At 36.5% G+C, this 23,734-nt stretch overlaps 2 protein-coding genes across 22 annotated transcripts in view; one reads left to right on the top strand and one right to left on the bottom strand.

Annotated features, from left to right (window-relative positions):
- The window catches only part of Acvr2a (activin A receptor type 2A), an 87,791-nt gene extending 67,523 nt beyond the window's left edge, over positions 1-20,268 (top strand). Inside the window, exons 5-12 of one of the 2 annotated variants that reach the window (XM_063283199.1) lie at positions 2,967-2,990; positions 6,367-6,510; positions 8,183-8,326; positions 9,560-9,705; positions 11,156-11,270; positions 13,311-13,449; positions 15,558-15,688; positions 16,660-20,268. In XM_063283199.1, the coding sequence (XP_063139269.1) occupies positions 2,967-2,990; positions 6,367-6,510; positions 8,183-8,326; positions 9,560-9,705; positions 11,156-11,270; positions 13,311-13,449; positions 15,558-15,688; positions 16,660-16,854 (1,038 nt within the window). In that variant the 3' untranslated portion in view covers positions 16,855-20,268. The remainder of the gene's footprint in view (positions 1-2,966; positions 2,991-6,366; positions 6,511-8,182; positions 8,327-9,559; positions 9,706-11,155; positions 11,271-13,310; positions 13,450-15,557; positions 15,689-16,659) is intronic. The other variant, NM_031571.3, reaches the window with a different exon arrangement.
- Orc4 (origin recognition complex, subunit 4) overlaps positions 18,381-23,734 on the bottom strand; it is a 43,248-nt gene continuing 37,894 nt past the window's right edge. For 19 of the 20 annotated variants that reach the window (XM_039104470.2, XM_063283239.1, XM_039104469.2 and 16 more), the window contains one exon: positions 18,381-22,358. In XM_039104470.2, coding sequence (XP_038960398.1) covers positions 22,170-22,358 — 189 coding nt within the window. In that variant the 3' untranslated portion in view covers positions 18,381-22,169. The remainder of the gene's footprint in view (positions 22,359-23,734) is intronic. The other variant, NM_199092.1, reaches the window with a different exon arrangement.

The following is a 23,734-nucleotide window of genomic DNA, read 5'->3' on the forward strand; positions in this document are numbered from 1 at the left end:
TGTGGTGTCAAAAATAAATATAATTGGAAACTACTTACTGCCTAGCTAGATACACTTAAGATATTTCTCAATGTCTCTCTTTTTCTCTCTCTGTCTCTGTCTCTGTCTCTGTCTCTGTCTCTGTGTGTGTGTGTGTGTTGGGTTAAATAAATAATAAACTTTGTAGTACTTGTTGTATGTGTATTTATGAGCGGTACATAAAAGTCTATGTTTAGAAGGATTTGAATTTTAGATTATGTAGCTAACCGCCTACCAAATAGCTCCACTCGGACGTCTCAGTTCTTCCCGTTCGCCGGTAATGATTGCTGTTTCCAAATCAAGTTTGCAATAAATGTAGCGCTTGTCCATGGGCGTGTGTAATCTAAATTCTAGGATGTGTACCAGTGATGTTTCCATTCCTATCAGTCCCTCTATAGATTGATTGATTGATTGATTGATTGATTTATTTATTTATTTATTTATTTATTTATTTATTTATTTATTTATTTATTTATTTCAGGGTGCTCTCAGGGAAAAACTAGCCAGTTTTTTTAAGTGAGGTTATTTTAACAGATACTCAACAAGGTAGTAACTTCTTTTTACTGCTTTTACATTTTAATTATACATTTGTTGGTGCAAATATCAATTAGTCCATTTTCTGGGAAGTTTATAAGAGCCTGAATAGTTAGTTCTTGACATGAACAATATAGTCAGTAAATTTTGTTTGAATGAGTGAATAAATGAATGGGTGAATGAAGTTTTCTGTTTTCTGATGTTTGGCAGTAATTTCATTCCTTCTTGATAAGCAGCAAGTCTCTTTCTAATCTGGAAACCTAATTACCTGGCATTAAGGTACTGATTTGATTTGTAGTTACTTACAGTTTCAGGACTGAGTACTCAAAGCCACCATTTCCATTTTGTGAATCCAGACTATTTTGTTTGGTGAACTTATATCTGTACAGTCAGTGATTTCATTTGCCTGTTTTGACTGTACTGTAACAGTTTCTACTTAGACAAAGAATGTCATGGTGCCTCTTGTTATTTTAGTTTTGTTTTTGTTTTGTTTTTTGCCTTGCCCGTTTTTTTATCACATTAAGGCTTGATTTTATCTTCATTCACTTTTGTGTTGGTTATTTTATAGCTTATTCTCTTCATTAGTTAGGAAGTTTCCTGAGTAGGCATAATACTTTCTAAGATTAACATTTACTTGCACTGACTTCGTTAGCTCTGAAAGTTCTTGTACTTAAACAAGATCCCAGTGATTCTTGTGCCTTCGCAGTCCCTGTGAAAGAGAGGTTATCTCATGCTATGGTAGGATTAAGCTGGGTTTTGATGGATAATGAATAGCCTTGGATGATTATCACAGGATAAAAGTCCAGCAAACAACTGGTATCGGAAAGTGAATTGTCATTTCTTTTGTTAGTGGCACTGTTCTCTGTAGAAATAGTGGCAACTGGGGAATGTGCTCATCTGTTTGGAGTTTTCAGGCTCCATAGCAGTGGCTAATATGTATTTTACTTAATTTAAAATTCAGGCAATTATCTCTTCTGTGGTGACTTGTTCTCTTTTCCTGCCTAACTAGCCACAGACTGAGAAACGTGCCTAGGTACTTATTTTCAAGGAACTACTATTTGGTTGTCACATACTTCCTAAGTTTAAAGTTGTCTTAACACTGGAATCATATTTTGGACTACTAACAAATGCTTAATTCAGACTGTGAACTATGTCATTTAAATCCTGTTCCGTTAGGCTTTATTCTGATTTATTCGTGTTGCTACAGCTGGACAGGGAGGGTTATAACAGGGCTAGTTTATCACCAGGTTTTGTTTAATTCTGGCCATCGTTCTTTGTGTTTTCTTCCTGGTTTGTCTTTCCTGAGCACATTCATAGCCACCATAGCATTCCGTGTTTCATCCTGTTAGTGCCTTCCAACAAGGTGAGTGAGGTAATTCACTCCCTGGAAATAGGAAATTTCACAGATTCTTATGAAAACTGTTAAAAAGACCAAACAAACAAACAAACAAACAAACAAAATCAAAGCAAACCAAAACAAAAAACCCCCAAAACCAAACAAACAAAACCAAAAATCTCAAAACAAAATGAAAACAGAAAACCCCCAAAACAGCATTCAAAAAAACCCCTCCAAATTAACACAACAGCACAACACAAAACAAACAAATCCTAGAGCTGGAGAGACATCACAACTCCAAAGGGCTTTATAAGCGTGAACATATAAGTATGATCCTTAGAACACACATGAAAGGAAGAGAAAAGAAAGCAAACCAAACAGGCAGGCAGGCAGGCAGGCCAGCTGGGTGTGATGCTGCATGTTTGTGATCCCAGCACTGAAAAAGCAGAGACAGTGTATTCCTGGGGCTTGCTGCCAGCCTAGCCTGGTGGGGAGTTCAAGGCCACTTGGAAATGGCACTTTTGGAATGACACCTGAGGTTATCCCCTAACCTCCATGCACAGATGCCTACACATGTATGCACACTCATGAAAGTTAGAATCCCTAGTCTGAGACAACTGGATTTCCTCAGGCTTGTTTCCTGGCAGTTGTTAAAGGCAATACTGCCCTCTGCTGTTCAGAAGCTAATTGCAGCTCCTATATTCCCCAGAATTGCCTGTTTACACTCATGCTTTATACTTTAAAATCTTTTCAAGAAATACGTAAAATTTAAAATTTATTCGCTGGCTTGAAGCCCATTGTATCAGGTAATTTGGAGTTATTTTTACATCAAAATTTATTTACTAGCACCCTAATAGGTATGTCTACGAATTTTTCCTTTATATTTTTAAAAATAACACTTTCCTCTGTTTATAAGGAATGTGTTTTTAATTCTTATCTTAAAAATATAGCCCATTAACTCACTGTCAACTCTTAAAAAGCTAAATCATTCTTTCACCTTTGTAACTGATGTGTCATTTTTCATTTCATTCTGAATATGAATCGTAATTTCTTTTGCCTGTGTTTTTTTCTTCACAAGCACGCCTTTCATATAATGATAGAGGTAAGATGCATTGATGTTTGTTTTATGGTTGTGAAAGCTTCTGTGGATGCACACAAGACATGTCCTTAGAGTTTTGTTACTGTTGCTTTACTTTGCATCCTTTATAGTTTATCTACATTTTTTGTTTTAAAAGTCTCCTCTTTTGTATCCAAATATTATTCATTTGACATAGTAAAATTTTGGTTTTGAAGGATTGTTAACAGCATTTATATTTATCTAAGGTAGGCTGTAGAAAGAGCTATTTCTTTTGATTGGAAGATAAAACCTAATGAAGGAATTAGCCCTAGGAACCCAGTATTTCTAATTTTAATATTTCATGTGTTTAAATGTCAAGCCTGTACTCATTTAAATAAGAGGTGACTTTCTGGTCTAGCTCATTATCTTTTAACCTAAAGTCTATTTTCCAGTGTCATCTCTAGTAAATGAATTAGCTGCATAAATAACACCTTTGACAAATCAGTTGCTGCCTTGAAGGTTGGGACTTTTTGTATTAGAATGTGAAGTTACCTTAGAGATTAGCAGAATTGATGACACATGGCTTTGCTGCTCCTTTAAAGAATGTCCCAGAATGGGTATACTCATGCCACTGTGTGGGTGCTTCAGACAGTCAGACTTTGCCAGTAAGTGCAATCTCAGCATACTCTCTGACGCCTTGAGAAGGAGTGCATAGTCAGAGCCACTTCTGATGTGCATCTTCTTAGTTTTCTGTACTGCATGATTGTTGAAAGGGCACTGGGAATGAGAGGGGAGATTTTCAGAAATTCTCTAGTCCTTAGAATTGCTGTCTTCCAAGTGTTTCTGTGCAGCACAGCAGGGCTATGCTTTATGGAGGCCATCAGTTGTGAACTCTAAGTTCCCATTTGGAGTTCATATGGTTAGTGATAGAAGCCTTCCTTCCTAGAAATAAATACTGAGGTGTTTTACTGATAACAATAAACTGAGAGTAATTTTTAATATTCTTATACAATAATTAAAACTTAGATTTTAGGGGTCCATTTGAAACTTCATCCTAGTAACTTCTTGTTAGGAAAGCAAAAAGGCATATCAATGGTTGACACTTTGTATTGTGTAGTTGTCTTTATTAAGCTGATTTTAAGTTCAGTCTTAAATATTCGTTAGTATTATAGGTAAGAGAACATCTCAAAAAGGTTTGACGTTGGTAAGCATGAACCTTTGTAGATCATTTTCTTCCTTTTTGAATATTGGCCAGTGTTTGTTTTTTTAATTTAAATTTTTATACTGTTAAGAAAATTTGACAGTTGTATGTTTTGTAGCAATTGATGGAAATTTTTTGAATAAAATCATACTATTAAATATTGATCCAAGATTTCTCTCTGAGACAAAAGTGTGTTAAGAAATGTACTAAGGAAAGCCCACACCTATAGGACCTTTGTAGTTTGTGTTTCCATCGAGTAAACATTTAATGTACTTTGAACTACTATTATATTAATCTGAAATATTGAAGACACAAACTCAATCCTGTTTCATGGACTAGATTCATGTCTGTAGTTGGCACCCTTGAACACGAATACATGTGTAAGTTATCTCTAGAGGCATTGGTCAGTGGCTGTGGTGCCCTCTTCTCTCTTTTCAGTGAATTTTGTAGTATTGATGCCTAAAACTGATTACTGTTTTTTCAATTCAGTTATTTCTTTATAAACTTGTTCGTTTATTCTTGGACCTTGCAGACTGGATCATTTTCTTTGCCTTTGGTAGATTAGTGTTCACCTTTTTCTCTCCGGTCCCCTCAGTCAGCTCCTTCCTGTCACTAGAATCATATTATAGGCAGAGACAGTTATAGAATGGCCAAGGAGAGTATGCTTCCCACAGCAACTGTGCAGAGAGACAGAATCACTGTAAGCCTGATCGTCCTGTAGGGTTTGTAGACATCTTTGCTCCATCACTCTGCAAAATGCAAGCACTTTGACTTTATTAACCTTTCATATTTTTAATTTGAGAGGAACAGCAACTTAATAGACATTAAAAAACAAACATGACATCAGAATGAATCACAGGAAGTCTTTCTAATGCCTTACTTCCAAAAATAGGAGTTTTCAAGTCTTTAAGGGACTGCCTACACGTTGCATCCTTTTTCCATATAATAGTTTGAACCTTTTTTTGCCTGGGTAATTCTGATACTTGATAGACAATATATAGACTCACAGACAGACTAGTGGGTCAAGGATGCCTACAAGGAACACTGAAATAATGTTTTGGAGCATTTGGAGGATCTAAAAAGGGAGAGGAACCTTAGGGTGAGATGTGCTGATCTGGATAAAATGTCATTTGTAAGTATCTGAAATACCGCCAGGGGTCTTTTCTTGCCACAAAAATTATTTCCTTCTTACAAAATTTAAATAGCCCTTGAAACATTTCTGATGGTTTCCAGAAGCTTCTTACATTCTGTTGGTGTAGGATTTTTTCTTTACCTTTCTCCCTTTTATGTAGTTTACTGGCCCTATTTTAAAAATGTACCATAGTAGCACTCTTGTCCTTTATTCACCATTCCATCTTTCCAACTATGACTACCACTTTTCTAGAATTATTTTTACTTTTTAAATTTTTCTTTTCAATTGTCCTTAGAACATGACTTTTATTTCTGGTCAGTTTTGGGGAATAGTTAAATCAGTATCATGAAAAGTAAGAATGAACAAACAAAGTTTGTCTATAGGAACATTTCTCTTTTTTTGTTTGTTTTTTGTTTTTTGGGTTTTTTGTTTTGTTTTGTTTTGTTTTTTGTTTTTGTTTTTGAGACAGGGTTTCTCTGTGTAGCCTCTCTGTCCTGGTAACTGCACTGTAGACCAAGGTGGCCTCGAATTGACAGAGATCTACCTGCCTCTGCCTCTGTCTCTTGAGTGCTGGGATTATATATTTGTTTGAAATGAATGGGCATTGTGAAATTAATACAGAAAAATGTTAATGTTAGACAGCCACTAGAGAAAGTATTAGATTTTGCGATTGTTTTTTTTTTTAGAAATGCTCATACTTTGCTGTTTTTGATACATTTAAAATCTTTATCCCTTGAGAGAATACAAACTGGATAAAGCCAGTTCAGGACACACTATTAAGAGTGTTCTGAAATTCATAGAACGTTTTGAGAACATTGGTCAGACTGGCTGCCTACTCTTCTTCACCTTCCTTTCCTAAGTAGTAGCAGCAAAGATGTTGCTAATCATTGCCTGCTTAGTGGTTCCCACTAATGCCCTAGATTTTAGTTCTTGCAGGCAGAAAATTAAGGTCCCGTTGATGTTGCCGTCCCTCATGTGTTCACGGTTTCTATTAGAGCATTCTTCAGTATAATCACCTTTTTCTCATTTCAGAATCAATGCCTTAGGTTCTACTTATTTATAGCATTATTATTATTATTTATCTCTAGGACCCTGGACCACCTCCACCTTCCCCATTACTAGGGTTGAAGCCATTGCAGCTATTGGAAGTGAAAGCAAGGGGAAGATTTGGTTGTGTCTGGAAAGCCCAGTTGCTCAATGAGTATGTGGCTGTCAAAATATTTCCGATACAGGTATGTTTATTGAAGTTCTCTAATCTATCGATCTACGTCTATATTTTTAAAGCTGTAATTGGTTAGGACATTATAGCTCATTAACAGCCTGAAAACACAAACTGTACATTCTAAAGTGATTGCGTGGTAGTTGGGAAAGTAGTCTGTGCTGCTGTCACAGCTGAGAAATGGAATGATTTAATGTAGCACTGGGCTTTGTTGGCAGAATTGAAATCACAATAAATGTATATGTAGTCAATCTTTTGTTAATAAAGTCTAAAGTATTCCAGTCACAAAAATAAGCTCACTTTCTGGGTAGTTGTCTTACTGTCTCAACAAGAAAGAACAGTAGACTATGCTTTACTTTAGAATTGGTGTTTGCAGGTACATGGCCAGACTTTGATTTTTTTTTTCTTTGCACTTTGAGTATTTAGATGTAATTGTTTTCATTTTTTGTTGTTAATTCCTCAGAGGCAGTGATTCAGGTTCAAAGTATTAGTTTACTTGTTTTCCCCTTCAGGGCACCTGAACTGTCAGACAGCCTGACCCATCCGAGGCTCGCAGTGCTGCTGCTTTGCCTCATGGCTGGCAGATATGGGTTCTCATCTTCTTCCCCCGGCTCTGGCAATACACCTCTGTGCCTCAGTGCCCTTAGGACTGAAGTCTCAGCTACACCCCAGTCCCATCACTCCAAAGTTACTACAGAAACAGTTTCCTTAACACACCTGGGTTTTATCTCCTTACCTCAACTAAAGCTTGTCTTCATTTTGGCTGCAGTGTGGCTTTTTTACAGAGAAGTGTTCTGTTGTGCTAAGACTCATAATAAAATTCATATTTTGATGTGTAAGGAATCTTAATAAGAAAAATATACTGGATATTAACCATTTATCAAATGCCTTTATTGACAGAGTAATGATTTACATGTTGTATATTCATATATTATTTAGATATAAACATGAAATAAGCACTTTAGCGACCAATAGCACAAATATTCTTTTACTTCACCTGAAATGTGAATGCTTTTATAAAGGAAGAGGAATGGTCAAGACTTAATCTTGACTCCAGAGTTCCTTACCATACATTATTGTGTAACTCAACTCTCCTTGCCCTTTCATAGTCAAAAGAAACTAATCTTTTGTAAGGAAGTAAACAATAGACATAGATAACTTGAAGGAATGAGTAACTGATAATTAAAAAGAAAAAAACAAAAACAAAAACAAACCCGTAAGGTACTGTTAACTTTGGGGGCTGGGAAGGGCAGCCTGAAGAGAGACTGTATCTAAGGTTCTACCTAAATTTATCTTTCAGGGAGGTGATAGTGACTGGTAGGGTAAATAACTTCACACTGTATAGTGCCTGCAGGAACTTACTAGCAGAATGCGTTGCCATTTAACATACAGAAACGTAGTCATTTTTTGATGAATGCCTGTGTTTATAAACTGAACCACACAGAAAAGTCGATTTTGAGGGAATGGGAAAGAACAAGGATTTATTATGGATTATTGTTATTACCTGTCACAGGTTTCTTTTATTAAAAAAATAACAAAAGGCCACTGCACTTAGCTCATTCTGTTGTTGTACCACTTGCATTAGCTTGTTTCGTTGTGGTCATTTTTAGAACTTACTGTAGTAACCTCGGTGTGATTTATTTTCTTGTCCTCAGTGTTCTTACTGCTTTCATTTTTTACTCTAGGACAAACAGTCCTGGCAGAATGAATATGAAGTCTATAGTTTACCTGGTATGAAGCATGAAAACATACTACAGTTCATTGGTGCAGAGAAAAGAGGCACCAGTGTTGATGTGGACCTGTGGCTAATCACGGCTTTTCATGAAAAGGTATAATGGCTTAATCCCTAAGTTTAGTTAAGCTGGACTGATGCTAACTATATTTCAAGAGAACAGTATATTATCACAATTGATTAATATTTGATCCAAAATATACATCGCTTATGAATAAAAATATTAAAAGGTGACTTTAAGGAAAGAACAGCTTTTTACCTAACCCTCTAATCATAGAAAGACTTTATAGTCTTTGCTTTTCTGTGCTGCAGTTACTTCTCTTAGCGGGACTTTAGATTAGACAGTGCTTATGGTTTTCATGTATTACTTATGACAGTTAATTTTATGAGCCTCACTTTTTTTATCTTTAATTTTTGCCTTATAACTCTTTAATGATGAACCCACAGTCACTGACTTGGAGTTATTACCAAAACACATTTGCTATTTCATCATTTTGCAGTTAAATTTTTTTAAAAAACAAGTCTTTAGTGTAGCACAGGCTGGTCTCAAACTCATTTTTGTGTCCTAGCAGCCTCCCAGGGGCTGTGATTGTGGGCTTGGCTTTTGTCATCATTGTTAAGTCTAACTGCTTATATATATAAGTATTTGACCATATGGATCATAATCTCTCTAGAGAAGGGGTGTGTGTGTGCCTGTGTGTGTGTGTCATAGCATTATGAGTTAGGTGCACGTGTGCAGACCCTGGTTTGTGTTTTCAGTGTCTTTTTCATTTGCTTTTCATGTATTTTTGTTTTCTTTTTTGTTTGTGTTGTTTTTCTTGCTTGAGGCACTGATGCTTCCAGGGATCTAGCTGTGTCTGTGTCCTCCTAGCACGGGGCTGGTAGACTAATACAGATACAGGTCTGAGGCTCTGGGCTCAGGTCCTGATGTTGTGTGACAGGCACTTTACCAACTAAGTCATTGCCTCAGGACTAGTCTATAATTTAATAGTTATTTATGTTTTCAGTGGAGTTCTATAATGTTAGTATGTTTCACCTTAGAGACTTGAGGGTTTTTTCTAAGATTTTGAACTAGTCTTTGTTTTTAACCTCCCCAGATTCAAGGAAATTAACTTATTTTGGTAATAAGCCTTTAAAAAAATCAGTCTTTTTTGGTTGAATGTTCATTATTATGAATTGAAAGGAAATTTGAACAGCTCTATAAAATTTGTTTTTTTTTTTATTTGAAAGGAATGTGTTGCTTTCATATCCTAAGAAAAGTTTCTGTGTCTGTAAAACGTTGATGAAGAAAGAGCTTATGGGTATTTTCCTCCCACCTCTCCTTCTTTAGGGCTCACTGTCAGACTTTCTTAAGGCTAATGTGGTCTCTTGGAATGAACTTTGTCATATTGCAGAAACCATGGCTAGAGGATTGGCATATTTACATGAGGATATACCTGGCTTAAAAGATGGCCACAAGCCTGCAATATCTCACAGGTAGAACAAGATTTGTATTGTCTTTCCATCAAACTCAAATGTTTACTATTTAAATTTTTTATTCTTGGAGTAAAATTTTTTTTGCCGTGGTTATCCAATCATCTTTGAAGAGGCAAAGATTTTTATGTTTTTAAAACTAGGTTTGGGATTGGGTAGGATGTATTTTGTTCTGTACATGTTAATGTACATGTTAATTTCATTAATAAAGTCTAATGATCCCATGCTTTAATTTGTCTAATTTCTGAAACTATGTTTGAGAATAAAAGTATATTTTCTCTATTTCAAATGAGAAACAATTTAAACTCAAAACTTTGATTTACTTTAAAGACAATTTTTAGTAGCTACACAGTGATAGAATTAAGGACAGATTAAGTATTTTGTCTTTTGGATGAATATACATTCATTCCTTGGGCTAAAGTAGAAGGGATCAATCAAGAGGAAACAGCGGGTCAGTAAAGAAATAGTACACACCCAGTGAAGAAACTGTTACAGTCTTAAAAAGGAAACATGTTTGTTTCTGGAAAATAAATTGAGTTTGCTATTCTTTAACTTCCTTGGAAGAATATGGGATTGCATTGTCTTCTTGTATTCAGTTTTAAAATAGCTGTTTTAAAAGTCTGTGTTAACATAGTGATTTAGGTGTATTGTCACCACATTCTAATTTTGCAAATCGTGACTTCTTTAGAAAGTCCTCTCCTTTCTTTATGAGTCCCCCAAATTTTTAGTTCTAGGGCCGTGAACAATGTTTGATACTGAAAGCAGTTGGTTTCTGGAGCACTTGACTCTCCTTCATGCTTTTGTAGGACTGAATGTGCCCTTCTAAGTGTTCTATTGATGGAGCATAGATGTCTGCTCCAGTTGTCTTTAAGTTGACCAGACAAGGCAGATGTGCAGAAAGAATAAATGTATTTCTGACTTACAGCTGATAAGACTTTTCAAAGTACCAGTTCTGCTTTATGGTAAAAGGCTTCTGTCTGTTCTGTATTTGCAAAAGTGCTTTCCTTGAAAATTGGCCGTGTGCAGTTCAAGGACCATTGGAGTGAGGGGCCATTCTAAAATGGAAGTCTTTTATCAAAGACTGTCAAATGTTAAAAATTTTCTTATTTTTCTGAAGCTTAGTTTCTATGGGAGTTTATAGGTCTGAAGTGTTCCCATTGCCTTAAAGACAGAGTAAATGTTATCACTATGTGAGAATAACATAGATGAAAATGTATTTCTGGAATGAGTGTAAGAGTGCGTTATGGAGAGGATTCCCTCTTGCTCCTTTTAGGACAGGGTTGTTCCTGCTTTCTTGTGCTTTAGGCCAAGACTTAGACTCTGTCTAAGCATCTTAACTTTTTGTTTGCTCTTCTTAGTTTTAAGTAACTTTATTTTTATAACATTTTACTTGCATTCAGTGGAAAAATTTAAAAGATAACTTGCTTAAGATACTTTATTTTTCTGTTTAAAGGGACATAAAAAGTAAAAATGTGCTGTTGAAAAACAATCTGACAGCTTGCATTGCTGACTTTGGGTTGGCCTTAAAGTTTGAGGCTGGCAAGTCTGCAGGTGACACCCATGGCCAGGTAAGAACAGCTAATAAAGTGGGAGCAAAATTAAGCACATAATACCTTTTTAGATCAGCACTAACTTGGTAGAAAGTTGTTGGGGTAGCCATTGAAGTATCAGCTAATAAAAAGTGATGCATTTTAGTTTGAGGAGGCAGCATTTTTAGTGTAACTCAGGTTTAAGCAAGCACCAGAACAGCATGCAGCTGTGATATTATTGTTTTTTAAAACAGTCGGTCACTGAAGAATCTAGTTCTAAATAATTTATCTTTAGGGAACTCTTTCATTGGTTAATTCATCCTCCTAACAGTGGAGATAATGGTCACTTCTTAAGGGCAGTTTATTAAGTTCTCACTTCTCTATATAACAGTTTATTACTCTGGCTCTTTATTAACTCAATTACAATTTAATTAAAAAAAATCTTTCTAGAGTTAGAGCTCCTAAAAAGACCAGAGCAAGGTGTCTAACTCAAGTTATGGTTTGCACAGATAGATTTAGCATCCTTTAGGAAGACTGAAGGAGATACAATACCCATGTATTTTATCCTCAGAAAAGAACATGAGGCTAGAAGAGGCGCTACACTTGTATCGAGTCACCTTTTCACAGCACAGGTTAGAGCAGGAGAGATGACTAAGCATTAAGAGTGCTTACTTCCTTTGCAAGAACCAAGTTCATTTCCAGGCTCAGGCTGCTTAGTGTCTGTAAGACCAGTTCCAGGTGACCCGCCATCCTTTTATGGGCTCTTGGGCACCCACATTCACTTATGTACATATACCTTCCTGCCTGTGCAGTTAAAATAAATATTCCCTTAAAAATAGCTTGAAGTGTGTCATTTCCTAGAAGGCCAAATGGATCTTTAAGGCTTTGGCATATTAGTTCTGCCTTTCAAATTATTCAAGTTATTTGATTATTTCTGAGTTTTCTCTCTCATTACATATCCCCCATAGCTGTATGCAGTCTTGGTACACTGATTTCTGGCAATGTTAATTAACAGTTTCAGATTTGTTTCAATGTAATGTCAGCAGTTGTAGAGTATTAGAGGAGCCAACATGTTTGGGGGAGAATACTACTAAGAATAGCCTAGAGATGAAGGTTTGTGATTATTCTGTGATTAACAACCATAGGACAATATGTATGGAACAGCTTCATCTTTTGGTATATAGCAAAACTAGTAACTTTTTTTTTTTAAAGAAAAACTCACTTATCATTTTTTAATGTGCTTATATTTGGATTACAAGATTAGGCAAAATAAGAAATTGCCTACATGAATAAAGACTTTCTCTCACCTGTGATTAATAAAAGAGGATATTTAGACTAAAATTACATAAGCTGTAATCTCATAGTAAGCGAAGTGAAAAAGTAGGCTTCAGAGAGACATTCAGAACAGGAAAAGCCAGAAAGCTACTTAATGTTCTCATAAAATGACTAAGAATTGAACTAATATCACTATTTTACTAGTCTGTCCTATTACTATGTGAGTACTGAACTGCTAAGGTATTGGTCATGAGATCACTTGCCATTACCCAACAACCCTGATGCCAGAGTTGCTTCCCAGATCTAATTAGGCCCATGCTTTACTCTACTTAGACAATTCATTAAATGCACTCATAGTAAAATGTGGTCAAGACTGACTAGCCCCAGCTGCTCTACCTTAGTGGCAACACAAAGTGCTACAACACAACAAGTTGTTGGGGACAAATGTAAATAAAGCACTAAGACAGAAGGATTGATGCATGAGATTTTTTTTAAAGTATTAAAAATATATCTCAAACAATGTACGAAATGTTCTGTTTTCTCCATTCCATCCTTCTCCCAGCAAACTATTACTTGGTTCTTTGTGATTAGATTCAGAAAGGAAGGGAAAGCCCTATAAGCCTGTCTGGTGAGAGTATACAGAAGTCATCTTATTATGTATCCCATGGTGTGGTGTTATAATCATAATTTACTTTTCCCTAGATAAATAGACCATATTTGGTTTTCTTTCTACAAAACCATAAACAAAACATTAGTTCATAAAGTCGATGAGTGAGTACTGTTTGATTTCAAAATCTTTTTCAGGTTGGTACCCGGAGGTATATGGCTCCAGAGGTGTTAGAGGGTGCTATAAACTTCCAAAGGGACGCATTTCTGAGGATAGATATGTACGCCATGGGATTAGTCCTGTGGGAACTGGCTTCTCGTTGTACTGCTGCAGATGGTAAGGGAAAAAACTCTTTTTTTGAAAAGTATATATGCCACATTTATGAAAAGTGGTTATACAAAAAGGCAAATAACTATATTTTCTTTTATGAACTCCACAAGGTGGCAGAAGGTGAGACAGCAGGGTGAACTTGGAGGGGCTGGGTATGGAAGGACCTGGCATGGACACTTTGGGGATAGAAGTAGGTTAGCTAGGACATATGACGAGAAAATGCATTGCTTAAGAACTTCAGTGTAAGTCCTTCTTATCAAACTATGACATAGTGTGGTGGGGACATAGGCCCTGTTGTTAAGTAAATAGTTAAGGTGATAATATACCTTCTGGAGAATGAACTCTAGAATGAGGTTAAGTGTGAACCATTTGTCCTGGACCTGCTATATGAGGCATTCAGGTAACTATAATGAGGTGCTCTCCCAGCTGAGAAATGTAGGGTGTAGTATAGGGATTAAGAAGAGTCACTTTGTGGGGAAAGGAGTTACAGGGGATTTGTTGAGCAAGAGATAAGGTTAGATGCTAATTTTTCTTAAATGCCTTGTATGTGCTGTAAAATACTTAAGAGCAGGCTATGTCACAAGGCAGAAATCAGGGCCAAAGGGAAAGTGAACCATATATTGATAAGGTGAGTGCATTTAAGTTTGTGTCTAGTTGTTAGTTAAAGTTGAGCAATTCAAACCTTACCTATTCCTAGGAATCTTGTTAAAATAAGCCTGTGGAGGCTGGGGAAATAGGTTGGTTGTTAGGAACATTGGTTGCTCTTCCTTCATCGGCACCAGTCATGGCTGTGGTGCAGATATGCAGGCCAAACAGTCATACACCTTTAAAGAACATCAGCATCTGAGCTGAGTGGTCTGTATTTTACAAGCTACCATCGATTGATGTCATTGATCTATGAACCTAACAAAGATTGAAATTCTAGCATGTTAGTACTAATACAGTGGGCATACTAAATAGTTCTTCCGCTATCCAAAGGTTCACAGGGCTAGTGAAATGGCTCAATGGACAATTCCCATGACCTAACTTTAGTCCTGGGTCTCATATAGTGGAAACTTCCTTGCAAGTTGTCCTCCAATCTCTATATTGAATATTGTGGCACACACGTACAGGTACACACACAGTAAGTGTAGCAATCATAACAGATGGTTCCTGAAACACTGGTCCAGGGCAGAGTTAGTGCCTCCTTTAGTTTATGATTCTGTTTGAAGTGTTAGTGTATCTTTATACTTTTCACAAAGCTTATCTGTGCACGTCTATTTCTCTCTGGTCAATGCACAGTAGTGACGTGTTTGAGTCACGGGGAGAAAAGCACAGACTTCAGATAAGATTTAGATTTCAACTCTACTTTGTAATAGATACCTCTGCAAAATCTCATAACTTTCTGAGCTATCTTATTTGCAAAATAGAGCCAATTCCAACCTTATTGGGAAATAAAATAATGCACATTCATGTCAGATATCTAAGAAAAAACAAGTTATGTCCCTGAAAAAAATTTTGTTATGTGTAACGTTTTGACTTGATGGAAATTCTGGTTTAAGCACCTTAGTTTCTTGAATATAAAAATAAATATTATTTATAAGTATCATAAATATGCTTGTGAGAGATCAGAAAACCGGAAAGTGCATCAGTTACACAAGTGGTCATGTAGGGTGTTTGAGCATGCCACAGATAGGTAGGGCACTAAGTTTTCAGAGGTGTTAACATTCTCACAATGTTAATATTCTGATATGAATTGTTGAAATGAAGAGGGATTCCCAGCTTTGATTTCTAAAGACAAACAGCTTTTTGTCATGTATAGACATGGGCATTTAGCATTTGTCTCCTAAAACAGCCTGCTAAGACTGAATATGAAGATCAAGAGTTCAAAGCCAGCCAAACTATTTAGTCTGACCCTGTCTTCAACAAGCAGCCATCAGAAGTCATAAAAACAGACCTTTTAGTTTCTATTAGCTAGATTCTGGTCCCACTTTGATCCAAGTAAACTAGGAGTCCATTTCTCTCCTTTTCACTTTCTAATATAGAATAGGAAAAAGCAGGATATAGAATGTATTTTAAAGAGCTTGTACTAGTCAGGAGGCATTGCAATGGATTTCTCTTTTTTTACGTTTCAGGACCTGTAGATGAGTACATGTTGCCATTTGAGGAGGAAATTGGCCAGCATCCATCTCTTGAAGATATGCAGGAAGTTGTTGTGCATAAAAAAAAGAGGCCCGTTTTAAGAGATTATTGGCAGAAACACGCAGTAAGTTTATACACTTATTTTCCATTTGAGATCTCAAGAAAATACTTTTAGAATGATCTATCAATTCTCCGACCATTTCTCTTCTGGGAAGGTGATCTTCACACAAGGTACCTAAGCTTAGTGGCAGAAGGCTTTGTCTGAAGTCACAAAGCCTAATGCAGAGCAGGCTCCTACTTCAGTAGTCTGATTAAGTTCACAAGTCTCCTGTTTTGAAAGCTCCACGAGGAAACAAATGCCTGGCTCTGAACCCATGGAAAGCTGGATAGTCTTACTGACCATTACCTGCTAATAAATGTTATTTTAACACCTTCTAAGCACCAAATTTTCTCTATTCCATGAAGTTTTAAGTCATTTCTTTCAAGACTTTACAGTTAGAATGGGCAGAACAGCATAGACTTAATTGCGCTGCCAATTTGGCGTTAATATCACTAGAAGCCCAAATAGGAATAAGTAACTACACCCTGAAGCCAAAGATCCGATTCAAGACTGACCTTTTGATCTTAACCGAAAGGGAGAAAAGCTAGTATCAACTTAAGAAAATGATTTTAAAAAACAAAAACAAAACTCTTGTAACCCATGTTAGACTTAGCCGTGCGTCTACTTGAAAAGCTCATACATTGGAATGATCAGATTTATGCAAATGGAATTTTAGAACTTAACCTAAGCCTGCTGTAAGTCCTAATGCTCAGACAGTGACTTATTTTGATGGTATGTAAAATGACATTGAGTAAAAGTGAATGTTCGTCCCGCTATTGCATCACTCACATGCTTTGAGGCAGAAAGATCAGGACGTTGAGACCAACCCTGGCTTGCAAAATGTATCCCTTAAAAAGACCCAGAGTGGGTGCTGGTCAGACTTGGCTTATCTTGAAACCATTATCCCTGGAAATAGCTATTTCATTATGACACTGTTAGCCTGTTCCCTGTCAGGAAACAATGGCTGTTAAGTTTGACTGTTCTTCTCCTCTTAGGGAATGGCAATGCTCTGTGAAACGATAGAAGAATGCTGGGATCATGATGCAGAAGCCAGGTTATCAGCTGGATGTGTAGGTGAAAGAATTACTCAGATGCAAAGACTAACAAATATAATTACTACAGAGGACATTGTAACAGTGGTCACAATGGTGACAAATGTTGACTTTCCTCCCAAAGAATCTAGTCTATGATGGTTGCACCATCTGTCCACACTGAGAATCGGGACTCTGAACTGGAGCTGCTAAGCTAAGGAAACTGCTTAGTTTATTTTCTGTGTGAAATGAGTAGGGTGCCTCCGGGACACGTATGCAAGCAGCCCCTTGTGGAAAGCATGGATTGGGAGACTTCCTGCAGCGTCTGCAACACGGATATGAAGGGGGTCTAAGGGGAAACTGCGAACTGTAAAGAACTTCTGAAAACTTACACGAAGAATGTGGCCCTCTCCAAATCAAGGATCTTTTGGACCTGGCTAATCAAGTATTTGAAAACTGACATCAGATTTCTTAATGTCTGTCAGAAGACACTAATTCCTTAAATGAACTACTGCTATTTTTTTTAAATCAAAAACTTTTCATTTCAGATTTTAAAAAGGGTAACTTTTTATTGCATTTGCTGTTGTTTCTATAAATGACTATTGTAATGCCAACATGACACAGCTTGTGAATGTGTAGTGTGCTGCTGTTCTGTGTACATAGTCATCAAAGTGGGGTACAGTAAAGAGGCTTCCAAGCATTACTTTAACCTCCCTCAACAAGGTATACCTCAGTTCCACGGTTGCTAAATTATAAAATTGAAAACACTAACAGAATTTGAATAAATCAGTCCATGTTTTATAACAAGGTATTACAAACTCACTGTGTTATTTAAGAAAAAATGGTAAGCTATGCTTAGTGCCAATAGTAAGTGGCTATTTGTAAAGCAGTGTTTTAGCTTTTCTTCTACTGGCTTGTAATTTAGGGAAAACAAATGGCTGTTTTTGAAATGGGAAAAAAAATGGTATTCCCCTCCCCCCCCTTAATCCAGGTCCCAAAATATTGCATACTTAAGTAGTACTTTTTCTTTACAGTGTGCTGTGTTTGGGAAATATTTGAAAACAAAGCATGATTTAAAATTTTTTAAGTGAGCTGTGTGACACTGGAAAGCTCTTCATTTCGCCTCTATTTTTTCCTATTTATATATGTGAAACGGTGGTGTATTTCTTCTTTCACCAAACAGTGTGTGGGATATTCTTATCACTGTTCTGTGATCACCTCAGGAAGTGACATTACTCAGAATTCTTCACTCTGCTTCTAGACTTGTAACTTTATCATTGTACTGCGTGGTGCCATCTTGTCAGAGTAATATTTGATGTCTGTGATATGGAGAGAGTTATCTTAGGATATAGTAACCATTTAGCACAGATTTCAGATATTATTGCTTTAAAACAAATCAGGGATAACAAGTTGAACTTATAACTTACATTATGCAATGATATTAAGAGGTAACCAGTGCTGGTCTAAGGAACACAGCCCAGTCTCCTCCCCAAATTACTTTTACAGCTAACTCTAGATAGTTCATGCCTTATCCTTGCGAAGAAAGTGGAATTGATGGCAAGTAGGTACCAGAGTGCTTTTCAAAATATTACATTAAAATATAATGGGATCTTTCCTCAAGCTTACACAGGCCCAAGTAAAAGATTAATTCCCTGAATTTTTCAATTACCAACAAATAGCCAGTATTATGTTATATACATTTTTATTGAGTCACTTTAACATCCATACATTAATTTTATAAACTTGTTATGTTACTATCAGGAGCTCACTGTGAATGCATTATCTTCAGATGGTTAAGACATCAGACACTACCTTTTACATATAATGTGCACTAATCTCTGGGAAGAATAATCATAAACAATACATAGGTCAACAGACTTTAAGTGGGGAGGATAATAGCATTCTTGTCTGTATGCCACATACCATAGAGAATTGTACGTTGTCTATGTACCCAAGGTGTCACTGTATTCCTAAGATTGCCAAGTTCAGTGTTCACTGTTTTTGACATATTCCTACATATTTGGCCCCTCAAATTTTTGATTCAGGTTTGCTTCCACTTGTAATCAAGGAAAACCATAAGAAAATATGCATACAAGGAAACTTTTCATCCATAAGCAAACTGCTACTGGTTGTAAACATTCAACTCCCTTTAAGAGCTGATACATGAGGGATATTATGACTGTTCGGCTTAGGAAAGCACTACAGATAAATTTTACCAAGACTGGTTCATGATATAAAATGCTTTGTCTTCACGCTAGGGAATTTATGTTTTAGAAATCTTGGGTATTGTATGTAAATCTAGCTTATCAATTTTAAAACTTGTATTCTCTTAAGAACTACATTAACAAGAAAGCCTTTTTTATAAGCAGTAACGTTAAGAATGTTCCAGTGACTACCTGTCCTTATGCCTAGTCTTGTGACTTTCTTTTGCAGGGCATTTTCGTGTTTGGTTTACAGTAAGTGCAGAGTGGGCAGATAGAAAGTTTGAGTTAGGGACAATGAAAAAGAAAGATCAAAGAGTGAAAACGATTCATTTCTAGGGAGATGGCAAACTTGGACCCCTGTATACCTTCATGTGTATGGTGCTCATGATGTCTTGTACTTTGCCTTTCTGACACCCACCAGAACTGCTGCTCTTACTCTACCTTGCCCAGATCTCCCGTGTGAGAATGCTTTATGATCAACTGCCACAGGACTGACGGAGTAACCAGTGTTTGAATTTATTTGAAGTCTATCTATGCCCTGCACAGATCTTGTATGTGTTTTAGATGCTAGGAGTTTTAGCATGTGATTTGTGACTCTTGTTTGGATGTTTTATTACAGGTACCTTGTGAATTCCAGAACAGAGACTGTGCCTCACAATTATTGGTCCCATGAACTTGCACTATCTTTCATGGTGATATTCTAAAAATACAACCAGGAAAAACAAAAACAAATACGTTTGGACTTAAAAACAGAATCATGTATCACAAAATTATGAAAACATCGCTTCTGGCCCTTTTTCTTATCCTTAATAATTAAGTCACATTTAAGTAAAATTCAAATGGTTGGGAAAAATACCCTCACCAGATAGATGGTAGTTTAGTGGAATAGACTGATTACTGTTTTTTAAAAAAATGCTTCATCAGATATTTTCCAGTTTCTCTTTTTTACTTTTTTGAAAAATTACTTTTTAGGAAGATTTGGTATAATGTGCATAAAATTATTTACAATTTATGGACAAAGATACAAGTAGCATCTTGATTAAACATCATTTACCTCAGATATTCAACCAGCAGTACGTTTTTTATGCAGTCTCAACCCGTATCTCCCTATTTGTTACCTCTCAAAATATTGGGAAACAATTATTTTAGCTTTACTCTGTATTTCTTGTCAGTGTTTTGGGCACAGGTTGTTGTACTACTGTCATATTGTACTTGCTATTTTTTTTTCTGCAAGTATTTAACAGAAAGCTAAAAATGAAAAAAATCCCCATAAAATCCCACCTTGAATAAGTGATTGTTAAATATTGTACAAATAAAATGTATGCTATCCCCATTCCATCCCCATGTTAAATAAAAAATGAATATGGTATTATTTGCACATGCAGTTTTTCTTTAGCTGTGTATTTATGTTCTTACAGAGGGTAAAAAAAATCAGGGAAGTTTGTGAATTAGGGAATTTTCCTCCCACTGTAGTCTGATCAGACTGTTTCACTGGTACAGAAACGCGGTTTCCCATTGTGCAGTCTGCGATGTCTAACTCTCTGGGTCAGTGGATACTATGTCCTTACATTACAAGACATTACCATATGGAAGTCTGAACAAGAGAGTCTAACTTTTCCGACATGTGTCTGCATAAAATCAGATGCCTTTTAAACAAGACCCAAGTTTCAGTAGGCCACACGGTAGAAGGGAAACATGCAAAGTCTTTTCTGTCTGTTTTAACGTCTCTTGGCCAGGGGGCGTCTTGAGCAGAGACTCTAAATTCTCTTCACTGCAGAGAAAGTCCAGTCAGACTTTCTGTTCACAATCATTCCTCCCCCTCCGCTCTTGTTGGGATAACTCAAGACTAGTTTGGAACCTCCTAAAAGTATTTACCTTTCTTGCTTCTACTCTTAAGTTGTGAAATTGTATGTTATAGACGGACACTTCCACCTTGAACATTCTTAGGTTTTTTAAGAATCTAATTTTTCTCATTTTAGAATTCTCTAATAATGAAGTTTGAACAACTTATAAGGTGAAAGTAGTTTAAAAATTGGGCATCTACGTCTATACTTCTATGACCTTGATAGTTACTATGGCTTCATTTTTATCATGATTAAAAAAAGCATAGAAAGCTAAACATGTTTTATTGTAAGAAAGGAAAAGGCTGTGTATGAAGAAAGTAGGTTTTAACTATGAGGTACTACATTAATGCAGAGGAAATTTATATTTAAGATTTCTTAAAAGTCAAATTATTTCTTACAGTATCCTATAAAAATAGTAAAACGTTGTTGCTAAGCTTTAGTTTTTAACAACATTGGCTTTAATGTCAGTCAACCGAAGCTGCATTCAAGGTCACACCTGTCATTCCCATACTGTGATCCTGGACTCAGACACTGGTGAGAGTTTCCTAATCTATAAATAAAATAGCATTTAATTCTGCAGAAACTTTACAAGTTGCAAGTAGAAGGGATCTCTATTTTATAAAATCTTACTGTAACTAAATATTCAATCAAATATTCTTCAACAAAGTAACTCACTGAGATTATATTCTATTTCAACCTGTTAGTTCTATGTCTATGTATTTAGGAAGTGAACTCTGACCAACATTCCTTGTTCTCAGAGAATTCAAAGCCAACAGCTCACACTGTGGAATGAATACTTATTTGTGGAAGTAGTTACCAGGAATCCTTTAAGATACCTGTTAGATGGCAATTTTGATCCCTTTTGAACTAAAGTATACCCAGAATGTATATTAAACAAAAACTCCTCCAGTTGTGGTGAAATGTGCACAGAAGAAAATGCTGAATTGTTTGGACTCTTTCCACACGAGCTCTTCAGCCATGGGGATCTGTACAGGATCCAAAATGGCAGGATCCTATAGAAACCAACTCAGAAAACCAAACCAACCCCACTCTCCACAGGCTCCTAATCTAGCCGGAATATTCCTCATGTCATTCCTGTTCCTATTTCTCTCCTCACTGCTTAGCATTAAGATCTGTAAATGCTGAGTTGAAATGAACCTTTCCAATGGACCACATACATTTCACAAGAGTATCAAGTCATCTTATGGATCACCCGTAAAATAAGCACATTTTATTATTTTGAATTGTTACTTGTATGGTGTAATTTAAATTAATGAAACTGTCCATGCACAGTCAATATTCAAAACATAGTCAAGATACTAAGTGCAGGTTTCCCATAAACAATATTTATAAACAAAGTAATGTAGTAGCGTATCTTATTAAAGAACACTAGTTTTAGGTCTTCACAGAAATGTACTTAAAATCTTCACAGCCAGCTGAGCGAGGATGTTGCCCACTGCCTGACATCTGTAGGGCAGTTGGAGTATTTCTGTAGGGCATTCATAATCTGAGTATTATCCAAAAGTAGTTTGACTAGCTGGTATTCTCTCTGAGAATTGACTGAGGTTCTTTCCATGGGTTTTATTAATTCCAATTGTTGTAAGTGCTCAAATGCCTGCAAGAAAAAAGACAAAGCTTAGAATGAAGAGGACACTTGTTAAATCCAGAGGATAGTTGCTGGTTTTGGTAAGGTGGGAAACAGTGGCAGGTGAAAAAGAAGGAAGAGAAATCAGCAGATTCGAACTACCTTTTTCCTAAGTACTCTCTACCCCACGCACACTTGATTTGAAATTAAAATCTTTTATTCATTTGCCCATTCATTAAGTTTTTGAAGACAGGGTCTCCTTGTGTAGTTCCTAGAACTTGCTTTGTAGACCAGGCCTCCAACTCAGAAATCTACTTGCCTTCTGCCTCCCAAGTGCTGGGATTAAAGTTTTCTTAGCAAACTTCAACTTTGTTCATGACAGTTAGGAACAGAATGGGAGGTCACAAAGAGAGTTAAAATCACCCTTAGGAACGGGAATTTAGCTCAGCAGTATAAAGTGCTTAGCTTGCACCACTGAACAAAATAGCCCTACCCCACCTTCAGATGCAAGTTTATTCAAATCCATAAAAACTGCACACTTGGAAAAAGTTATGTGTCCCCATACTGCTCAATGTGAATCAGGCAGATATTAATTTTACCTGGACCTTAGTCATTAGGTTTTGTTTCTAGGCAGACGGTATCGTACGACACTTGGACTGTTTGAGTGATGGGCGATGGGTTTGTCCCTAAATCTTACTCATGCTCAGCATGGACTCTACTTCTGAGCTACATAGTTCCAGTCCATTGTTGATTACTTTGATCTTAAGACCTTAATCTGCTAAGACTTCTAATGAGATAGGTTACTGGAATGTATATTTTCTATCATTCTCAATAAAGTCTTATTGGACATTAGAGTACAGCTCTATACTAATACATCAGTGTGCCACTTGGCTACCATCAGTAAAGCTTTCTCCTGCACAGATGGGAGCGAATGTAGAGACTCACAACTGGAACATGTGCAGAATGAGAGACCTTGAAACAACTAAATGCAAGTTTTTCATCAGAGCCCTCCCTTTCAAAGCTCAAAGAAACTGTGAAAAAGGAGGCAAAAAGACTTTCCAAACCGCAAACCAGATGGGGTCTCAAGTGTTGAGATGGGGAAGTAGACTCCTTTTCTCTAACCAAGAAGCTACCTCCAATCAACAATCGTCTGCAAAGGAGAAAATAATTCTCCCATCTCTCTGGGTGTACAAACTACACTTAAGGATACGGACCATGCCAAGTAGCAGGTAGCCAACACAGAATGAACCCACTGGTATTGGGTTTTTTCCCCGTCCCATATGATTTTATTTTGTTTCAGCATTTTCTCCTGTTACTGTTCTCTGGGTAATGTATTACGGCTTCCAATTTTGTTTTCATAGATTTTTTTTTGTGTGCCTCTGTGCATGCTTTCTCCCGATGCATGT

The sequence above is a fragment of the Rattus norvegicus genome, chromosome 3 (genome assembly GCF_036323735.1).
Source record: "Rattus norvegicus strain BN/NHsdMcwi chromosome 3, GRCr8, whole genome shotgun sequence".
Taxonomy (NCBI): domain Eukaryota; kingdom Metazoa; phylum Chordata; class Mammalia; order Rodentia; family Muridae; genus Rattus; species Rattus norvegicus.